General features: G+C 39.5%; 1 protein-coding gene across 1 annotated transcript; it reads left to right on the top strand.

Moving 5' to 3' along the window:
• Positions 1–307: 307 nt before the first annotated feature.
• LOC143851115 (glycosyltransferase BC10-like) lies at positions 308–21,245 on the top strand. The gene is made up of 2 exons (XM_077360445.1): positions 308–1,134; positions 20,204–21,245. The coding sequence occupies exons 1-2, from the start codon at positions 625–627 to the stop codon at positions 20,846–20,848; spliced, it is 1,155 nt and encodes a 384-aa protein (XP_077216560.1). The 5' UTR covers positions 308–624; the 3' UTR covers positions 20,849–21,245.
• Positions 21,246–22,563: the final 1,318 nt, after the last annotated feature.

Below are 22,563 nucleotides of genomic sequence, written 5' to 3'. Positions count from 1 at the left end.
TTTCCAAACCAATGTGGTTAATAAACTCCCACCTATTTCCATCAGACACCCCCTTCAAGAACAGAAAAAAACACATGCTTCCCACTCTCCCTAAAATATGTCCCTTACATTCTTTCCACTTAGACTAAAGACATTTAAAACACACAAGGCAGGGCCATTACCCATATAGAATCCTAAAAATAAATGCATATATGGCCTCCCCACAAAGAATCCAAACAGTACTTTCCAAGATTCTCCACCCACCTTTTGCTGTTAAGAATTAAAAGATACCCACCTCTTTGGACTTCTCATCTTGCCACCTTCCTATCTTATTCCTTTTTGACCCAACCATTCTTCTTCCAATCTTCTATTATGTAAAAAACAAAAACAAAAATCCCTCTACAAGATAGTAAAAAAGCCCATTAAATGCCCCTTATTCATTTAGCTTTTTACCCATATGACTTTTCTTCTTTTGCAAATCTCTTCATAGAGAAAGAAGCATGACCCAGAAATCCCTATCTAGGCCTTTTTCTTCTTTGAAATTTCTACCAGAGTTTTCAATACAAAAAAAGCCTGGAATCTGATAAAATCTAGGGTTTCTAAGAGAACCCAATTTAGAAGGGCAATCAATTTTCAATTTTTAAGATGCAACCAAGGGTTTCTTCCATAGAAGATGGCAAGGATTCAACAGCTAGATGTCAATCCAGGATTTTCCCCTTCAATCTGCTCAAATTCTTCGCGATTTTTCTGGTTCTAGGTCTAGGGTTTTCAATCCTCAGCATGTATATGACTCGATATTTCACAGTTCAAAATGTTGTGCCCGTTACTAGGACTGGTTTTCAGCTTTGTTTACATGAACCGAATAATATTGACCGTTGGATCAAACCCCCATCCAGTTTGATGCACAGTATGAATGATGAAGAGCTGTTTTGGAGGGCTTCTCTTGTTCCTCATGTGAAAAAGTATCCTTTTAGAAGGGTTCCTAAGGTTGCCTTCATGTTCTTAACTAGAGGTCCTTTGCCCTTGTATCCTATTTGGGAGAAGTTTCTAGATGGGCATGAAGGGCTTTACTCAATCTATGTTCATTCGCTGCCGTCTTATCGTCCCACTTTTTCGCCCACATCGAAATTCTATCAGAGGCAGATCCCTAGCCAGGTAATTTTTCTTGTTTATGTGATTGATGATGATAATTCTCCATAAAAAATGCAATTTTTTTTTATTATTTATTATTATTATTATTATTTTTACTTCTGAATTCAGCCAGTTGTGGTATTACTTTTTGGTTATCTAGGTTACCTTGTATGTTTGCATTATTTAGATGTGCTTGTTGGCATTTCTGGTTTTTTTTTTTTTTTCATTTGTGCTTAGGAGTACAAGTTGTTGGCCCTGTTAGGATTTTGAGAACCGATTGCGAGTCCAAAACAGATTGTTTGACTCAAGATTACATTTAATTTTGAGTCCAATTTTGCGTTTAATTCTGAGTCCAACAATCAGTTTTATACTCTCAATATGTTCTTAGAATCCAAAACAAACAGTGCTGTCAATTTAACATTCTTTCTTGACCATATGGAGAAGGCTTGGAGATCCTTCTTTGCTCACAAATAGAACAATTCTCTTGAGGTTTGTTCTTTTCTAGTTGTACCTACTGGCTCATGTAATTTACATGAGGGAATAAAAGCATTCTTTTCATTTTCATCTGATGTTATTACTCCCTTCATCTTTCAGACCAATTTATCCTAAAGATCAAGAAGGTGCAACCTCTCCTATCCCCCCAGCCTTCATTATTTGAGTGCCAGTAGGAACCTTGATCTTGCTTAAACTATTGATTTCCATTTGTTATGTATCAGATGACTATCTCTTTTTTTGTTGGGTAGAAAAAATAGTCATCTGATACATAACAAAATGGAAATCAATAGTTTAAGCAAGATCAAGGTTCCTGTAGTCAGATGACTATCATCTCAGTGTAACTTTCTTGAGAGCCATCACATGATTGTTGGGTCAATTACTGGGGAAGTATATTCATGTTAAATTCTAAAGCCTTTTTTATGCCATTCCAAAATTGTTCACATGGATTCATCTGATATTAATGGAACAACTCATGAATAAGCTCTAGAGTGAATCATCCTTTTAAGTCTGGTCTTGTTCCTTTTGTTTTCTTCTTTTTGATTCAATTATGTAGTTATAAGTTTTTTTTTTTTTTTTTGAAAGATGACGAACTTTCATTAATACTCTAAAAATTACATTGGGGACCAAGAGTCCCTCTTGCCATTACATAGTAACAGACGAAGTTGGCCAGGATATACCTTGAGCCAGAAAGTCGAACAAAAACAACAGAAATCAAGACCTTCTCTTCTTGCACCAAGCTATGGGCAGACCTTACACTACACCCAGACCAAAAACTCAATTCCCTTTCAAAACCCTTAGAAAGATTGTCTTCTCCTAGCATAAACCCCTTCTGAAACCTTTAGAAGCCTCAACAAGATCCTTTATTTCTTGAGATCCGGCTCCCATCTTTGCAAATCGGGTGGAAAAGCATGGCATTCATCAAAACAGACTTGTCATCACCATCTAGATAGTCATTCAGTTTGTACTTTTAGACGACTCGCCTATGCCGAACATTTTTCCAACTCCTTCATTATATGCTGGATTTGGAAATCCGGCATATCAAGGAGGAGGTCCTCCGGAACTCGATCCAAAAATCCAAGATTTTTTCTACTCGCAATCCTTTCTTCCACAAGCCGGATACCCACCGCCTTATTAGCTTCCCAGTTTTGCCTCCTTGCAGCCCTTTCTGCATTCAACAGTAGTTTGAAGAAAGAGTGTTTGTATAGCGGCGAATGGGTGTGTTTGACCGTGACACACCCCAAAGGCTATACAATGTGAACGGCCTGTCTTGAGACTCTAACTAGAGTAGTTTTCATTGCTTACGAAGAAGATCTCCCCACAATCCTTTGTGCGTTGGGTCGTTGATGGAAACCCTCTCTTCATCATAGATCATCGATCTCATCCTCTTAGGATATTTTCTAATACCAAGATTTAGTTATGAGTTTTCATGTCAGCAAGATTCTCAGAAGTGAAAAAATAAAAAATGAAATTCCGTTTTATGTTTTGCCGAATTGTTGAGTTGAGTTGAGTTTTGTTTTGCCGAATTGTTATTGTGCACATATGTCCAATTTGAAGTAAGGGATTTCTTTGGAGGATCTACATATTAAAAGGTCTGTTGAAATATATGAAATTACATTTTAAATTTGTTAAATTTGTTAAACTTTTTATGTTTATTCTTTCCCGTCGGAGGTATATGTTCCCTGGAAGAAAAAGAGTGAGGAGTCCCCAAGATATCCAGAGCAGGGTGAGCTGCTCTTTTTCTTTGTTTTCTTTTAACCCGGAATTTATCTTGGAACCCAGGGTGACACCTGGAATTTGTATGATGAATAAAAGAAGTACAAGAGGGGGACACACCACCTTACCTCAAACACAAAATAAAGGGCACGTCTGGCTGCCAAAAAATGTTTTCCCTGACAAATCGCCATCTCCAAGTGGAGATTAGGGTGAAGGCTGCTAAAAGTCTGCAAACAAAATCCCAAAACCGATGAGTCTGGGGTTGAGAAGTTGGTAAAAACCAGGAAAGGATTGATTCGGTTTTCAGTAGAGATTTCAATTACCGGATTTTTTGCATCTTCCCTTCACTCGAGACGTCGTCTCCGGGATTTTGTTTCCTGATTTCTCTCCAATTTACACTAGGAGATGACGATTTGTCAGGAAAAACATTTCCTGGCAGCCAGACGTGGCCAAAAGGAAAATTATTTACAATGGATATAAGGGATGCCCAAAGAGTCACATCTTAAAGTGCCCCTAGCCCTTCTAGGAAGATTCTTCCACTGCCAGTATGCATGATTCTCTTTTCCTTTACAGGCAAAACTAGCCAGAGTCAGCAACCTTTTTAGTCTCTCTCTAAAACCAAAGATTGAAGCACTTACCAATAATATTTAATGGACCATGGAGGCTGATTCTTGTCAATGAACATATCAATCAAGATTTTATTGTCTGCTTCAAGCCAAATGTTTGATAGACCAAATACTTTACAGTACCTCAGCCCATCAACATACTTCTAGTATCTGCCTGCATGTTAGTGTGATTGTCATAAAAATTGGAAAAGGCAAATAGAATGTCATCTTTATGGTTTCTTATGATTCCTCCACCTAATTTGCCAAGATTGCCTTTGGAGGCATTATCCGTATTTAATTTGAACTCATTCTTCTTGGGCTTGATCCACTTCACACGACACAGCCTCGGAATTTTCATCGGATTAGGCGTGATATCAATAACCCCAAGGGCCTGAACTTTGGTCGGCAGGCAATCTAAAGAAGGCTTTAAAGAGCTTGAAAGAACCTTTTCCCATACCATAACCTCCTTGATAATACTTTTTATAGGTTTGGTCTTACCTTCCATCCAATGAGAGCATCTTTGCTTCCAAATCTTCCAGGTGATGATAGATGTGATGACTTTCAAAACAAACCCAAAATATGTTTTACTTTTCCTCCTAGGTACGTCAAATCATTGAATAATCCTAACATTTATTGCTCGATTCTCAATTATAGGCACTTGTAAGTATGAAGCGAAATAGCCCCATATCACTATCCACAAAAACATGGTCAAGATCCCCTTCCCTTGTCCTAGTACACCAAGTACACATGGAATGAGTAGAGATAAAATTATCCTTCAATCTATTGTGAACCGGGACGTCTTTCATGAAAATTTTCCATAACAAAAGAGCAGATTTTTGTCTGAAGGTCTTTCCAAATGAAATTCGGCTACTTTTTTTTTTTTTTTTGAATTCTTATTTCTCACCAAATTCGATGCAGACTTCGTGGAAAAAAAATTATCTGAGTTATTAAGAGACCAAATCAGTTCATCTTCTCGATCAGAAAGCTTCACAGTGGAAGTAATAATGGTGTCTGTGACTCCTTGTGGAAGATTGTTCTCCACAAGAAAAAGATTCCATTCACATTTGTTATTCATCACATCCTTTACTTTGAGCATCGCATTTAAATCAGCCAGATTAGTAACAAAATTCATAAGAGGAGACCTACCAAACGAACTATCAGTCCAGAAAGCAATATTACCTCTGCCAATGATCCATCTGCTACTACTCGACCACTCTTCTTTCATGTGTAGCATATCCTTCCTGTTTGGAATTTCCAGCCAAGTAAAATCTTTCTCCTTTTAAGTATGTGGACTTTATGAACTCACACCAAAGATCCGGCCTTGTGTGCAAGTTATGGATACTCTTGATTCTACTAATGTTACTAAAATCCCTCAAGGATTTAATTCCAAAGCCTCCTTCTTTTGGCTTGCATAGTCTCTCCTTGCAACTCAGTGGTACTTTTTGCCATGTTCCATGGTGCCCCAACAAACATTAACAAAAATATTTTCAATGCGTCTAATAGCATCAATAGGTGGCTTTGAGGCAGACAAGATGTATATAGGATAGAAGACATAACATGGTTAAGGAGAATGAGCTTACCTCTCAATGATAAAAGCTTTCCTTTCCATCCTTCAACTCGCATCCGAATTCGATCAATAAGTTTTTCCAAAGTACAATATCTTTAACCGCCCCTTATATAGAGGAGCTCCCAAGTAGTCCATAAGAAACCTTTTGTAAGTCAACCCTGTAGCCATATTTATCATCCTCCTCATCAAGAACCCTGTCAGAGCATGAAAAACAGCTATTTTCTCTATTAATAAGCTTCCTGGAAGCTAATTCATAAGCATTCACAAACTTCATTATATTATTAATCGTCCGTTTCTTGCCATTGGAGAACAGTCGCATCATCAGCAAATAGACAGTAAGAAATGGCGATGCATTCTTTAGAGCAAAAATAGTTGTCTGCCTTACCCTCTATTGGAGGTTTTTTAAGCCCACTATTACGGACTTCTTTTGCAATAATGAATAGCAGTAAGAAAGAGCATCATCTTGACACAGGCCCCTGGATGAGCTAAAGAAAACCCTAGTCTCACCATTAACACTTACTGAAAACAAAGAGTATGATATGGCTCGTTTAAGCAAGATGAGCTGCTTATGTGCTCCTCTACCTATATAACACGTTTTTAGTTTTTCAAATGGTCGCGCCTTTTGTTGTTTTAAGTACTAATCTTAACAGATCACCTCATCCCAAACCAATGGGTGGCTCCTCTCATCTATGTTTCAAGTTATGTGGTCTGCATATTTGTGGCCCATTATTGTTCAATCCTGCTTTGCGTACGTTGCTCTCCATTTTTTGTGATATGGATGGTTGGAGTTCTCTTGAGATGAATATTTCTTGCTTTGACCATAGGTTGGGAGTTTTCTTTGTTTCTTCTAAAGGCTTTAGACTGATACAATTGTGGAAGTTTAGTGATTCCAAATACAATCCATAAAGGAGCGTGCTTTTTGGACAGTGACTGTGAAAGTGGAGACTCGGATTTTGTGTTCAGCAAAGTTTCGTCAAGAGCCGGGTTTTCTCCATGAGTTTCCAGATCATTCACAGCATTGAATTTGGTTGGTTGATAACGTGTCAACAGTCTTCTTGGTCGAAAAGGGTGCTAATGGCTTCCAAACCAGGCTTTTCTACTAGGATAAAGCTTCCTGTACTTGGGCTTGGGCTCCTTCCATTAGATAGCTCATGGAAGATTTAGCTGCAAAGGTAATTGCTTGGTTAGATGGCTGATTCAGTGGATGAAGATCAAGTCATATTGATCTCACACCATCAACGATGTGGTATTGCAGGATGCTGCGCTTGGAGGTAGAAGAAATGGGTAAGGCAACAACTATCCGTCATTGGCTTCATGGATAAAATTAGTGTTGTTTAAGGCTATGTTCGGTTGCGTGCGAGAGGAGGGGGGGGGGGGGGGGGGGGATGGTGTGTGGAATAAGAAGTCAAAAGGGAGGAGACAAGCATAGAAGATGTCTAGAATTACTACTTAGAGAATAGTGGAATAGTGGTAAGTAGTGTTTGGTTGCGCGTTAGTTCTCTCGGAGAGTAGTAGGAAAAGTAGGGGTGTCATTACCAATATAGTGTGAAGAGAGAGAGAACCTTTTCCACTATTCTTCTATCAAAATTTTACAGTTTGGTAGAATTTGGTTGGAAGATGAGTAGGGGGGTCATTAGTGCCATATGAGTGCCACATAGGAAAAAAAGCAATAATGATGTCTCAACTCTCAAACATGTTGGGGAGTCAAGTGAAACTTCATTGCAATTCAGACATGGAATCGGCATTCATTGGCTGTGAGATTCCAATGAATGCCAAGCGTTTGTGCAACCAAGCATAGCCCAAGAGATTATTAGAGAGGAGAAAAAGAAGGGGGTGTGAAGGAGTGTTTCAAAGGAGGTTGAAGGATTGAAATCTGCATGAACTTAAACCTTGTGGCCACAATTAACTACGCAAACGGATCGAGGTTAGATGCTTGAATGGAGAGAGTAGGCAGAGTGTGAAAGAGAATTTTCATGAGCATGTTTTACCATGAAAAGCTTTTTGGATTATTGGGGTTTTTGATAGTGTATGGTAGGGCGCACATTAAGGAGTTTATTAGAAAGAATGAGGCGTATGTGGTGATGCTTTAAGAAATTTTGTTGAGAGAATAGAGGATGTGTGAGTGAGGTGGCTGTGGGGGTTTTTCAATTCCATTTGGCGTGGGTACCATTGTGATTGGTTGCCCCCTAGAGAGGGGCTGATGTTGGAAAGTCATGAATAGATATAGAAGTGTTATGCAAATGGAAGAAGACAGGAAGGGGCAGTTCCCAGTGTAATCATGTTTGAATGCTGCACTTGAGCACCAACATAATGGGCAATGGGCAGAAGATATGATTGGCTTAGTATAGTATGGTTGTTGATGGAAGGATGAATTACTTTAAATGCCAACTGACTAGGATTCCGGGTGTTAGAACAAAGTAGTCTAATGGTCTAGAAGATATGGAAGAAATGAGGGTGGCTGTGGGAGAACTTGTGGAAGAAGAAACAATGCATAGCATATGAAGACTGTCAAATGATTAGAACAGTGCTGAGATCATGTGAGCGGTTTGATAGGGACATGTATGCTTTCGGAAAATTAAGCATACACAACTCACAGGATACGGACCTTCCCTATCGGACACAATAGAAACCACATCTGTAGGCCCCTCATTAGCTCCGTCATGACCACGAGTGTCCAATTTAGCTCCATCAAAAGCAGACCATGCACAAGAGAGACAACAGAGGGGTGAGGTTTGGTTTCTACATTTTATGAAGTACCCACTAGGTGTAGGGCCATTGACCCCCTGCATGTGTATACCTTCATACAGACTTGGGGATAGAAGCATCATGACATGAGGAAAATGTTTTATAGAGTGATTGCCAGAAATTATTTTTCTATTCTCAACTCCGTTCTCATGTGGTAATCTCAACTATATATAGCACAATGTGGTTCTTGGAATAGACTGTCCAAGTGCATCTGAGGTCAGGGTCTGAATTCAGATGAGTTAGTAGCTTATGCCAAGAGTCATACTAATGTTTTCAGGGAGATGCTAGATGGATTAGGATGCATCGTTATGTTTTATGGGTGTATTACTATCATTGATGAATTGTTCATCATAAATAGAAAAGCACCAAAAACTTGTGCAACTAATCTAACGGTGGGGGTGTAGTTGCAAGAAATTTATTGATGAAAATGGAGAATTTGTTTCCAGACCGATAAAACATGTGCAAGTTGTGTAACAAGGTCATGGAGTAAATATGATAGGAGCCTTCAGCAGATTATGGAAGGCAATATAACTACAAAGTTGCAAGAATTTTATTCGTTTTTTGTAGATAGTTGAAAGAAATTTATCGATGAAGATTGAGCTCTTGTTTGAACCCTTGAGCGAACATTATATCTGTTTGATGCTCGAAGAGTTTATAGAAGTGAAAGATGTTTGTGACTAGGTTAAGCCATGAAAGGATATATAAAAAATCAAACTAACAAAGTTGACTATAAAACCACTTATCAGTTCTCAATTTTACTAGGCAAAATGAAGGGGTGAAGACATTTTTAACCTGGTTATGTATTAGTTTTTAAAGGTGATTTCTGGTATAGAGACCTTGTGCGTCTCAGGCTGGTTGGAAAAGGATGATGACTTACTCTAGAATGATGTCCCAAGCTTAAATAACAAATACACTTCTTAAATTATCCTATATCTGTGCATGTATTATACAAGAAGATTTGAGTGGTCATCAATAACCGAAGAGAGTGAATGCTAAGCCACTCACTCCATGTGGTAGTTGTTTATGTTATGCTATGATTTGGCCGATACTTCGAATTTATTGCTAGGCTGATACTTTGAATTTATTGCAGACACACGTGTTGTGCCGTGTCCGATATGACACGTATGTCGACTCTCCTTTCGACACTTTTAAATGTAATGCATGAAGTGTCAGACTTCATGTGGGCATGTGGGCATTTTGACACTTTTTTCTACCATGTGAAGTGCGACATTCTATTTTATTATTGAATATTGTGTTTACCTCTTTTATTAGTAACTCTTCCTTTTGCTCTTCTTAACTAATATTTGTTGTCATATCTCCTCTCCAATTCTAAAACCCTAAACAAACTCGTATTCCAATATTATATTCATTGTATCCAATTGGTCTATCTTTCTCAGATATTGGAGACAAAAGAGGAATGAATTAAATTGATGAATGTGTTGTTATATGATTGTCTCATGTTTGTTTTAGATTATAGTTGATTAATCATAAGGTTTATTAGTTTGTTAAATGAATACCATATTTATATTGTTGTAAATTATGATAGTAATTAGTAATTTTATTTGTATGTACTTGTGACAGTGGGTCACCATTTCTAGATTTTTAGAGGTTGTCATGTCAGACACATCATATCCGTGTCGAAACTCGACACACAAATCTGTGTACAAAATTTATGATTATATGTACTTCCTATTTTAGTTGTGTCCCCGTTTCTAAATTTTGGAAGTTTGTCGTGTCGACACACGACACTCGTGTCCGTGTCCACACGCGACACTCGTGTCCGTGTCCACAAATCATAGATGTTATGCTACCCGTGGCTTCTCATTCATTATGCCATTTTGTAGCAGTTGATGTTGTGTTGCAATTTGTTGTTGGCCGTTTCTTAAAAGCAATTTGCCAATAGGATAAAGCGTTCTATAACCTCTGGGGACGATAGTGATAGTGGGATTTGTGTGAATGCATGGATGCCAAGAGCATGATTTTCAATGTTGGTTTCAATATGCATGCCAATCACGACGGAAAAGGAAACATGTTTGTATCGGTCATTCTCATGTCAGTAAAAATCCTGTAAAAATCACAAAAGTGTATGGAAACACATGCAGATGATGAAAATTTAAGATGAAACTCTAGGTAATGCTAAAATAAGCACAAATGCACACTTAGAAATCATCACATAAGTAAGACAAACAGGATCAAACACCTGGTGACATGCATTGTTGTGCATGTCTGGAATTTAAGGCCCATTCTAAATTGAAAATGTATACAACCATATAAGCATAATGATGTAGGCTGAAAAGAGAAATAGGAGAAGAAGAAAGAAGATGAAGAAATTAGGGAGGAGAAAGCACTCAAAACTCAATTCAATTCAATTAATCATTAAAAGGTCCCCACAAGAGTTGTAGCTTTGCCTATAAATAGGCAATTAACAAACCATAAAAGAAAGAAACTTGCTTAATTAAGAGTTTTTAAAAACTAAAACACCCTAAAGACTAAAATAACCCTAATAAATCATATATGCCCCAAAATACCCCTAATAACACTAAAAATAACAAAAAGATCCCTAAGGGGCACAAATAATAATAAAAGGATCTCTACGGGGCTCCCCGAGGGCGGCCCCGCCTAGAATAAACGCGCAATGGGCGTTGATCTCCATCATTTCCCTCCTGCTGAAAAGAACTCTCCTCCGGAGAGTGAAGAGAGTGGTACTGCTCCAGGATGTCAGGATCTAGACGGCGAAGGTCGTCCTCTCTAAGCCAAGTCTAATATTGCAGCGACTGTAAGGTTCAATTGCGACAAGTCTAATACTTTTCTCCTAAGTTGAGACTGATAGAAAGGGGGAACATACTTATTCCTTAGCATGGTCTTCATCTCATCTCAAGAGAAACCGTCTAGCTGTCCTCCAAGGCCTAGATCCTTTTGAACAGATTGCCAATGACGCTTGGCTGATTCTACTAGCTCTATCTTACAAAATCGCACGCGCTGGTAATCATTCATATTATACCACTCAAAGAAGTCTTCTAGGTCTGCTAACCAGTCAAGGAAGGCACCTGGATCCATCCTTCCATCAAAACTAGAAACTTCAAGTCTGACCTGTTTAAAGACATCCTGTTGGTCAGAGTTGTTCCGATCTAGAGGTCGTTGATCGACACGACGATCCTGATATCTAGCCTGAGGATTAGGCTGATCATAATGGTATTGATCATCTCTATGGAATTGTGCCTCTTCAACATAATCATCAGCAGTTTGGTCGACAAAGTATTGTCTACCATTGTGACTTTGCAAATTGACTGCCCTAGGGCTGACTTCTCTTGCTATAGGTTGTTGGCCCTGGGGAAGAGGAAGAAGGGGGCCTCTTGGAACTACGGGGTGTTCAACAGTATTATCTGATCGGCCTATATGAGACTCAGGTCCATCCACATGAGTGGCTAGCCTGTCACCTAATTGACTCTCTACAGGGCGGTTGCCCCTTGCGAGTCTCATTTGCCTAAGTTCTTCTAGGATTTGTTGCACCGAAGCTTCGGTTGTTGTAGTTCTTCTCTCAATTCGTACTTGTGACTCCCTAAGAGTGTTCAATTCGTCCTCCAATGATTTAACGCGGTCTTCCATTTTGGTTTGTGAACGTGTTTGTATGCTCATGAACTACGAGTAAGGAAAGAATGGGTTTTGGCTGATATACGACGCAAATAACTAAAAGTAATGCAACTAAACTATGCTAATGTAATGCAAGGAAACAAGTACTTAATAAAGGAAACTACTTAAGGTTGGTGTAAAATTAGGGTTCGAAAAAACACGAGAAAAGGGGTTTTAATGTGGAGGAAATTAGGGTTTGATGAAAACAAGGTGAATATGGGCCCTTGTGCAAATTTAACAGTGTAACTACCAATATAAATATTGAATCATGAATTCAATAAGGAAGATACGTACCTTAGTAGCCTACTAATTGCCTAAGAAGTCCTGGTGGTCTTCCTGACAACTGCTCTGTCGCGGATCGTCGATCGGATGGCAGAAAGATGTTGATCGGATGATGGGACGTAATCGACGGCTGAGATTACTCCTGAAATGGTGCTGAAAGTCACTGTCTGCTGCTGAAAATAAGATGGATGAACTCTGCTAGTCGTGTGCGCCAACTTTTGTGTTGAGGACGCGGGCCAATTTCGAGCGGAAATAGCCCGAAAACAAGAGAGAAAGTAATGAAAGAAAAAGGAGAGAGTGTAGAGGGGGGAGAAAAGAAAATTCTATTTCTCTATTTTTTTTTTTTTTTGGGTGCTTACTGGAAAAGAGGGGGCTTAATTGGCCTTTGTTAATTGGTGAGGGGTGCACAAAGGAAGAAAGGGGGGTGTGATAAGTCCCTCTTTTTTTTTGACTTAACTGGTCACTGACCACTTAAAGGCATGGGGGGTGTCCAAATAAAAGAAGGGGGGTTAACTATACTCTTAAGTATTTAGAGTCTAAGAAAGGGGGGGGGGGGGGGGGGGGGTGAGCCAAGTAAAGAGGGTGTGTGTGTTTCTTTCCTACTTTCTATTCTTTTACTTGAAGACAAATAGTAATTGGGTTTCTTAGCTACGAAGAAACCAGTTAGACTTCTTCTTACGACGAGTTGCACGAGGCCAGGTGCGGGCGGCGGATAGCGGTGGCGTGCGGGAAGCTCCGACGAAGAGGGGTAGCTTCGGCACGGTGTGGGGCGCTACGAGCGGCGGCACAGGTATGCTCTGTTTGGTTGCTTGTAGATGGGTGGTAGATTGGGAGAAAAAGAAGTCAAAGAGAAAAAGACAAGCATGGAAGATTGGGAGAAGATTAGGAGGGAGATTTGTGAGTGGTGTTTGGTTGCATGAGAAAAATAGTGGAAAATGTAGGGTGTCATTATCAAAATGTAGGCTGGAAGAGAGAGAAAGAGAGAAAAATAATAAGACGAGAGATTCTCCTAATTCCCCACACATTTCTCCATTTTGGTGAAAAAAGGGAGAAAATTATGAGGGGGATCATCTCCGCCACTTAGGCGCCACCTAGGATAAAATGCAATAATGATGTTTAGAAGTTGTCTAGTGGTCAAATGTCTAATTGACAACCAAACATGTTTTGGGGAGATCTCAAGCATTTGAAACTCCCACAATCCCCCCAAAATAAGCAACCAAACAGAGCAGTCGGGATTCTTCCTTCTTTCTTTTTTTTTGAAGTTGGAAGGATCTGTGACTTGAATCAGGAATGTTGATGGCTGATAGATCGGTTTTGGTGGATGCAAGAAAACAATAGATAAGAGGTTTGGGAAAGGGGTGGCTCGGCTATGGCTAGGATGTTGCTAGAGATGTAGGGATTTTGAGGGTTAAAGTTGTTAGGGCAGCAGCAAGGTGGAGAGTTGGGCGTGGAAAGGGTTAGGGTTAGGGTTACAGATTTTAGGTTTATTAATCTGGGTTGTTTTATTGGATGCCACTGTTGGTAGTTGGTGGGCTGTGGCTTGGGGTTACGGATGAGAACTGGTTCGGGGTTTGGCTGGGGGAAATTGGAAATTGCACAAAATTTCTTGTTTGGCTGCAATCTCTGAATCTTGGATCTTTTGGCTCTGATACCAAATTGATGTAGGCTGAAAAGAGAAATAGGAGAAGAAGAAGAAGAAGAAGAAAAGAAGAATTAGGGTAAGAAAAAGAAGAAGTTAGGGAGGAGAAAGCACTCAAAACTCAATTCAATTCAATTAATCATCAAAAGGTCCCCACAAGAGTTGTAGCTTTGCCTATAAATAGGCAATTAACAAACCATAAAAGAAAGAAACTTGCTTAATTAAGAGTTTCTAAAAACTAAAACACCCTAAAGACTAAAATAACCCTAATAAATCAAATATGGCCCAAAATACCCCTAATAATACTAAAAATAACAAAAAATCCCTAAGGGACACAAATAATAATAAAAAGATCTCTACGGGGCTCCCCGAGGGCGGCCACGCCTAGAATAAACGCGCAATGGGCGTTGATCTCCATCACATAAATGCCACAAAACACAATGTAGGGAGAAATTCATCCCATTCCTTAATTTCATAAAGATAATGCAATATAGTGAAGGAGTATTGAGTAGACAAGTACAACATAAGTATACTATGCTCGATACAAAGGAGTACAACATGATAACCATACCATCTACCCCAAGGGCCCCAACCCTATCTCAATACCATGTAGAGTTACATGCTGATGTAGGGCACAAAGGCGGAAGTGATCGGACAAAATTCATAGCTGATCTAGGTTTGGAAATATGAGGTCATATATGAAAATCTACAGCAAATATGCTTGCAATTTCTTGAAAAGGGGTCTGATTTGCTAGAAGCCAAGCTGCAGCAACTTGCGAGGGGCTGTGTGTTAATGACGTACATAGCATAGTGTATTTGTGTACAATACACCCGGGCAGGGAAAGCAGCAAGAAGCCGCTTGGCTAATTTTTGGACTGGAATAACTAAAATACGGATCTGGAAATTCATCCCGATCTCTTCTATGATGATCACGGTGCATCTAATGATGAATCTGGTCCTCGATGAAGTAGTACTCCTGCCAAGACATGTTAGCCAGGTAGAATTGCTGGTACTACTAGCTATAATGGTCAAACACATACTGCGCAACCTGATTAATAATCCCAAACGTGGGTACATGGCATGAACAGATATTGGCGGTGTTGTCCCATATGACGAGTAATCCCCCCATGTGCATGTGCGCGTAAGTCATATGGGATCCCATACTCATGTAACCTGTCCTGTTATTTTGTCTTTGTGTTGTAGGGGTACACCCATAGCCATACACTTATTAAACCCGCCCACTCGTAGAAGATTTACTCAACTGTCCATAACCATGTGGGCCATACCCGATGGAACTCCCAATGCCAACACCACTTGAACTTCGACCACCAATGCTCATACTCCTATCACTATTGACGGTTAGCTCGGGGACCCAATCATCATCATCTCGTATATGAATTGCCGTGAGCTGAGCTTTGTCCTCCCACTCCTATAATGGTCCTCCAATCATCCTGATAGAAGACGCCTGTCAGATCAATGGGTTTGTGCAGTCGTAACGGTTTTGAGAAGCGTTGATATGCTTCATCCTCAACCGCATGTTGTTGTGGACGTTTATGTCGGTATAGGTTCCCATATCCAAGCTTATTACACCACTTTAGTGAATGAGGTTGAAGGTGCTCCAATTCCTCTCACAAGCTGAGGAAGACACCCCCTGAGATAGTGCTATGATGGCTATCTTGGGAGCATTTGTCCCATATAACACCCACCACTCAACTGCAAAAGAAGAATAATATACCAATTAGGTAGTGCTATGATTCTTTAACAACCATCAACTCAATTGAAAGCTATTATTGTTATTAACTGGTATACTAGGCTCTCACCCATGTACAACAACTCGACATCCAAAGAAGCAAAAGGCATCCCTAAGCCACTTGACCTATAATGGGATTGGTACCTTTAGATTTGATAAATTACAATACATCATTATCTTATCTAATTTAGAAGTTGAAATAAAGTAATGCTCTGTTACGAACCCGAATCAGTTCGCAACGGTTTTGATCTTCTTAGAGGGAAGATCAACCTCTTGATCCACTTCGAGGGAAGGATCAATCCTCCTTTGTGCAAAAAGACACAATTTCTAAGGTGATTTCTTCATTCATTGGCTTCCATTACAGTAGCATGTGCGCATATAAAGCACTCCAAGATAAACATAGAAAGATCTAAAAAGATCTTATGATAAGAATAAAAATAACTAAATAAAGATTATACTAATCTAAATTAGTATTTTAATCTATCAATCTACTAAATATATCAAATCTAGTAAGATCTGATCTTATTCTCTAAATAACAAAGTAATTTATTCCAATCTAAATGGGAACCATCTAGGCACTTATGACAATTTTATTGATACTATGGAAGTTACATTGGGGACCAGAGGTCCAACTTGTAATACATAGAATCAATTAAGGATGGCCAGGAGCATACTATTAGACCAGCTAAAACCAACGAAGAAAATCTACTAATTCATCCGTTACAGTGGGGACCACCCATCCATGCGCTGCCATCCTGCCGAGTAACTAGCTTACTTCCCTACTATCTAGAGTGATAATCTAGAGAGTTTTCATCACTCCCCCAAAATTCCATAGCACTACCCCAAGGCCCCCAAAAGATCGAATCCAACAAAAAGTGCCATATTTGGGCCCTCTCATGCAAGGCTTTCCTCAAAACAGACTTGTTATCACCATTTAGATAGCCATTTAGTTTGGTGATCTAGGCAAGCCATCAAAACCTAAAAAAAATTCATCCATGCTATGCTGAAACTGGGACTCTAGCAGATATACAACCCAGAAAATCGGGATCAGGACTTCCAAAGGGTCGCTGATCTCCTGTCCTTCCTCCATCATACGGCAACCCATCACCTTAATGTGGAGCTGATTTTGTCTCCATCCAATCCCCAAATTCCTGGCGAAATCCCAGAACAAAAGAGCGAGGGAAAGCTGACTACTAAGGGAAGCTGGTCTTCCTGGATTCTCAAGGGAGGCCATTCCTACTTTGATAAGGATCCTTTCTTCAAAACGAGATGGAGAGGGCCTATTAATAGCAAAACCAAAGACTATAGACCCTTGGAACCTCCACTCCTAGGGAAGAGTGTTATGAGTTTGACAATACACCTCCCTAGCTACCAACAAAAATACAAAAATCAATACATCCAACTACTTTTAATTGTCATAGCTTTTTCCACCCCGGGAACCCCAGCTACAAATTTAGCTATAGATAGGGCCAGACCTAGGAGGCCTGGAATAGAACTTTAGGAGCCTAAGCAATCTGCTAAATTTCTTCTGTGTACCCGGTTCGGAACCCAAAATAGTGCTCATTTTATTCATAATGAAATGATCTTGGGAATTTAATCCCCTGACTGTGAAGATTGAATCTTTGTAAGAACCGCCAGGGGCGTGATTAGCGAAATTCTTCCTGGCGTGTGGGGCATGCTTCTGCCTAAGGTAAGGGTTAGGTTACTTGGGACTCACCAACAAACCCAAATAATCTTCATTCATCTTTTCAGGTCCCATCATGTCCTTTTCTGGAATAGGGAACGGCTCAATCTCAGGCGTCTTAGCAGGGAAATTTGAATTTGAATTTGAAATCCCAATGGGGCCCAACGGCTCACCAGACAAGGGCCTTGAGGGCGCCGGAGGCCTGCCCGCCGCTAAGGAGGAACCCGATTCCAGGATGGCAGATTCAGGGGTTTCCTTCGAGAGCTCAACCCCAATGGGATAGTACTAGTCAAAGATTTTGAGCTTTACACCAGAATTAGGGAAGAGCCATTTAGGGGCTAGAATCTTAGCCGAAACGAAAGTCATGCAGTTCTTATGGTTGCCCTCCATCTTGGTTTCTACAACCTTACCAAAGAGGCCCCCTAATGCCTCCATCGTAGAAACAACCCAGGCATGCAGAGGGATGCCATAAAAACGAACTCAAAGCGCCTCCTCTCCTTGAATAAATTCCTTTTTCCATGGTGAGAGGGAGAGAAGATGGTTGTCCAAGGCCGCAGATCCCTTAACAAGAATCTGGGATGCCTACAATTTTGAATCAAACATAAAGAGAACTTCATCCTTTGCCGGTAAAGAAGGGCAATGTAACAACGGGAGTTCCCATGACACTTGTGCCCATTTCCACAGATCCTGCAAAGTCTCATTATGGTTTTTCTTTTCCCAATCAAGCAGTATCTGAGGGAACCTAATCGCACATCTACTTCCTTACTGGAAATAGATAAAGTTGGAACCGCTGAGTTTTTGTTGCGATAAATTGAACCCGAGTCAGGCCAAGGGTTATTTTCATCATCCTTAATTACACCCTAGAAGATCGAGGTATCCATTTTAATGATAATCTAATCGAATGACACCGGCGGCAATCAACCCGCCATTTATAGTTTAGGTATTGACAAGGGGAGCAAAACCATGCCCCAAGTCTTTTATCTTGGACATGTTTGGGTCTCCCTAAAGATACTCCTTTCCTACCCCAAGGAGGCAGAGGGGAGGACGACAATCTAGCCCGAGAACATCTTCTACATCTAAAACGCCATCCATAGTTGTGGTAGCGATAATCAGGGCATTGCCAATCCTCTTCCCTGCTTCTCTTTCCTCGCTTCATCCCCACTCTATTTTCCCCACTGTAATTTTCAACATCAAGAATCTAACCCCTCCAATATGATATTAATTTAACAAAGTAATAAATCTTAGAATTAATCAACTATGATCTAAAACGAATATGAGATAATCAAATAATAACACATTTATCATCTAGGCACTTATCATTCCACTCCTCTTGAAATCAACCTTGTCCTCAAGGTTGGAGATTAAGAATTGGTTGGTGAAAAATGAGATCTTGTGTCCCGTTCTTCTTCTCTCCCTCTTGTAATTAGTCATCATTAACCATGTCGTCAAGAGTTTAGGCGGCTCCATTTTAAAACTGATATCATCTGGCCTTTCTCAAAGCTCTTTCGTTGCGTTTTTTTGGAATAGTCTGGATGGTGATGCACGGATGGCTGTGGTCGAGGATCTTTACGTTGACGTTGGACGGGCTGAGACGATTGACAGATTTTTCGGTGGCGGACTCGTCGAACTCGAGGACATTGAAAATCAACGGCGATTTTCTTTTGTGGCTTCTTCAGTTTTTCTTCTATATGCTTTCTTTCTCCCTTCTTCTTTTCTCCTCTTTTTCTATTTCGCCGCCTCTTTTTCATCGTGCAAGGCTTCTCCATCGTCAGGCTGATTTTTTTCAGGCCTTCCGCAAATTGTTTTTGTCTTTCCATCATTTCCAAAACAAGTGCTTTGATCTTCTGAAGATCTCCACGTATGGATTCCCAAAATTCTGAAGGTACAACCATGACGCAAGATCGAGGGCTCTGATACCAATTGTTATGAACCCTAATCGGTTTGCAACGGTTTTGATCTTCTTAGAGGGAAGATCAGCCTCTTGATCCACTTCGAGGGAAGGATCAATCCTCCTTTGTGCAAAAAGACACAATTTCTAAGATGATTTCTTCATTCATTGGCTTGCATTATAGTAGCATGTGCGCATATAAAGCACTCTAAGATAAACATAGAAAGATCTTATGATAAGAATAAAAATAACTAAATAAAGATTATACTAATCTAAATTAGTATTCTAATCTATCAAGATACTAAATATATTAGATCTTACTAGATCTGAATCTTACTAGATCTAATCTTATTCTCTAAATAACAAAGTAATTTATTCCAATCTAAATGGGACCCATCTAGGCACGTTTCATGCTTACCTGCATTAAAAAATAATAAGAAAGAGTAGCGGCTTGTGTGCTCCAGACTAGAAGCAACTTCGCTATCACGGTCTCTAAGGCTCCAAGGAGATCTGTGTTACTACCAAGCTTGTTCTTGTATTGGTTTCTAATTATCAACTCAATTGAAAACTACTATCGTTATTAACTGGTATATTAGTCTCTCATCATGTACAACATCATATGTTGGATTGCAGTCTTGTTTTTTGTTTGATGTGGCAAGAGAATGGATCTGGCAAAAGAATTATTTGAAGGTTTAAGGTATGAAATGGAATTAGCAACTGGTAAGGGGCAGGATCTCTCTTTTCGGTCCTCCATCCACAATGGTGTGCTAATATAACTATATAAGTACATAATTTTTACAAAGTTGTACTGTGTCATGTATTTAATATATCCATACATAGAAATCTAATAAATTAACTACCAAGTTCTCGAGTCTTCACCATACTGACAATTTATTTTAATATGCATTACTGTAATCCTTTATATAGCCTTGTCCCTCTAACCTATAATCCTTGGTTTGCTAGACTGCAGATGTTGTATCTGGGCCTTAACCCCTGGCTATACACATACCCTACCAGCAAAATTTAAACATTATTTATTTGTATGTTCACACTGGATAAAGTCAGGGAATTCTAATTTTTTGCCTTGACCTGCAGGTGACAGAGTGGGGCAGGATGAGTATGTGTGATGCTGAGAGACGACTACTTGCAAATGCTTTGCTTGATATCTCTAATGAATGGTTCGTACTCCTCTCTGAGTCATGCATTCCTTTCTACAACTTCAGCATCATTTACAACTACTTGAGGAGATCCCGACAAAGCTTTGTTGGTGCATTCGATGATCCTGGGCCCCACGGAAGAGGCCGATATAATGCAAACATGGCGCCCGAGGTCAACATCACGCAGTGGCGTAAAGGCGCTCAGTGGTTTGCTGTCAACCGAAAGCTTGGAGTCAATATAGTTGAAGATACCAAATACTACCCAAAATTCAAAGAATTCTGCAGACCAGCATGCTATGTGGATGAGCATTATTTCCCTACCATGGTAAGTATTGAATCCCCGCATCTCATAGCGAACAGAAGCATTACTTGGGTAGATTGGTCGAGAGGTGGTGCCCACCCAGCAACTTTTGGGAAGGCTGATATTACAGAGGCTTTTTTCACGAAGGTTCTTGAGGGGGGTCATACCTGTTTGTACAACAACCAGCCCTCTTCCCTCTGTTTCCTTTTTGGTAGAAAGTTTGCTCCTAGTGCTTTGGAGCCTCTATTACAATTCGCACCTAAGTTTCTTGGGTTTGGCTGAGGGCAACCTTGATGATGGAGAGAAAAAATGGCTGTGGAAGAAGTCATCAGTGTGATTTCTCACATATAGAAGGGGTCTTTTATGGAACGCTCGAAATTTATTCGATCAAGGTCGCCTCTGAAACCCACGCTTTTTAGTTGATATATTCCCACTATTATCATAGTTTACACGCCTCGAACATTGATGGGTTTCATCCAGAGCATTTCCACTTGTATATCAAAACTACTGCTCGCCTTTCATCTGAGTCTATACTCAATTCGATTGATATTAGATCTATAGAATTTGGAGTGCTAATAATTTCTCTCTGATTCTGGGAAGTTTTCTTCACATTTCTTATTGTAAATATGATGACAATGCATACTTCTTATATGCCACGAGTTTTCAATTTTGTTCACTATCTTGCTGCTTATCATTTGCCATTGTTGAGTAACAGATGATACTGCCCTCATTTCTTGATACCATTGTTGCTCATAGCATACCTTAAAGCATCATTTGGGTTTCAATATCCTTTGCAACTTTTTTCTATAGTGAAACTCACATCCACCAATTGTTCTGTGGAGTAACACAATCTAGACTTATTTTTCAAATTTGGCACTTTCCCACCCCATGTGCATCTTTTTTTTACAGCTTTCTTTGTCAAAGAGTCCACAACTCCCCACTCAAAATTTTCTATGTTCATGATCCAATTGGAAACTGGCTATAGGTCAATCTGATGGCCATGGCGATGGGCATTCGGCCCCACTCGCACTGACCATTTAGAAGGTGCCGGGATCAACTGGGGCTCACTTCTGATCGCCATTGCATCTAAGATTGATCAGATGGTCCTTAATAAAATTTTCTCCCAACATAATTCTCCTGTTGATGTTTTGCACCAGACATCATTTCCATTCATTGAGTTTCATATAATAGAGTTCAAATTTGAACCTGGGCCCTTTCCGGTTGACAATATGGTTCTATTGGCATTGTGCTTCTTTGGGTGCCAATCTAGAGACTGCTGGTAATTCCCACCTTCAAGCATGTATCACAGGCTTACTATTTCTAAATGAGTTGTGATTTTTCCTCCAAGATAGTATTTTCAGCTGTTCAGATTTTCAATTGATAAGTCCTCAATGAAACAATTGGTTTAAGATAGTCCCTACCGCTTTGGAAGATCTCATCTTCTCTTATTTTTAGCTTCACAAATGGCAGAATAGGGAGAAATGGGCATTGCAGATCCAGGTTGCCGAACTGCCTTCTTCCATTTAATCTTTGTTTAATGACGAAAAATACATGTAGCTCCTCAATTTTTTATGCCCCATTTTAAACTTTCAAAAATAATTACAAAATTCTTCGAATAATTGTAATTTTTTCAGAAAAAATCACAATTTCGTATGCCCTATTTTAAACTCGTAACGATCTAATACAATTCAGAACATGTCACTTATTTTAATTTTCGAAATTAAACCTGAATTCTCCTAACCAGACAGTAATTTGACAAATAATTCAACAATTTCTCATATATTGTTTATAGAATAAAACCCATTTAAAATTATTAGAAACGGTATTGTAGTAAAATTGGACTCATAACTTAATTTACATGCAATTTATCTTTCAAAAAAAAAAAAAAAAAAACTTAATTTACATGCAATTAGCCACCCTTCCATGCTTTGTATTTTGTGTTGTTTAGAAAGTACATGCATAGTAAATATGTATTGTCAATAGAAACATCCATGCGC

The sequence above is a fragment of the Tasmannia lanceolata genome, unplaced genomic scaffold, assembly GCF_043159265.1.
Source record: "Tasmannia lanceolata isolate RefF3 unplaced genomic scaffold, GAP_Taslan_0.1 ptg000003l, whole genome shotgun sequence".
Classification (NCBI taxonomy): domain Eukaryota; kingdom Viridiplantae; phylum Streptophyta; class Magnoliopsida; order Canellales; family Winteraceae; genus Tasmannia; species Tasmannia lanceolata.
The sequence above is the reverse complement of the archived record's forward strand: the minus strand, read 5'-3'. Positions and strand labels throughout refer to the sequence as shown.

Bases quoted from the DNA above. Each gene is read 5' to 3' on its own strand.
- LOC143851115 (XM_077360445.1), top strand. From the start codon at position 625: ATGCAACCAAGGGTTTCTTCCATAGAAGATGGCAAGGATTCAACAGCT. The intron at 1,135-20,203 runs GTAATTTTTCTT...CTTGACCTGCAG, and splicing joins AGAGGCAGATCCCTAGCCAG to GTGACAGAGTGGGGCAGGAT.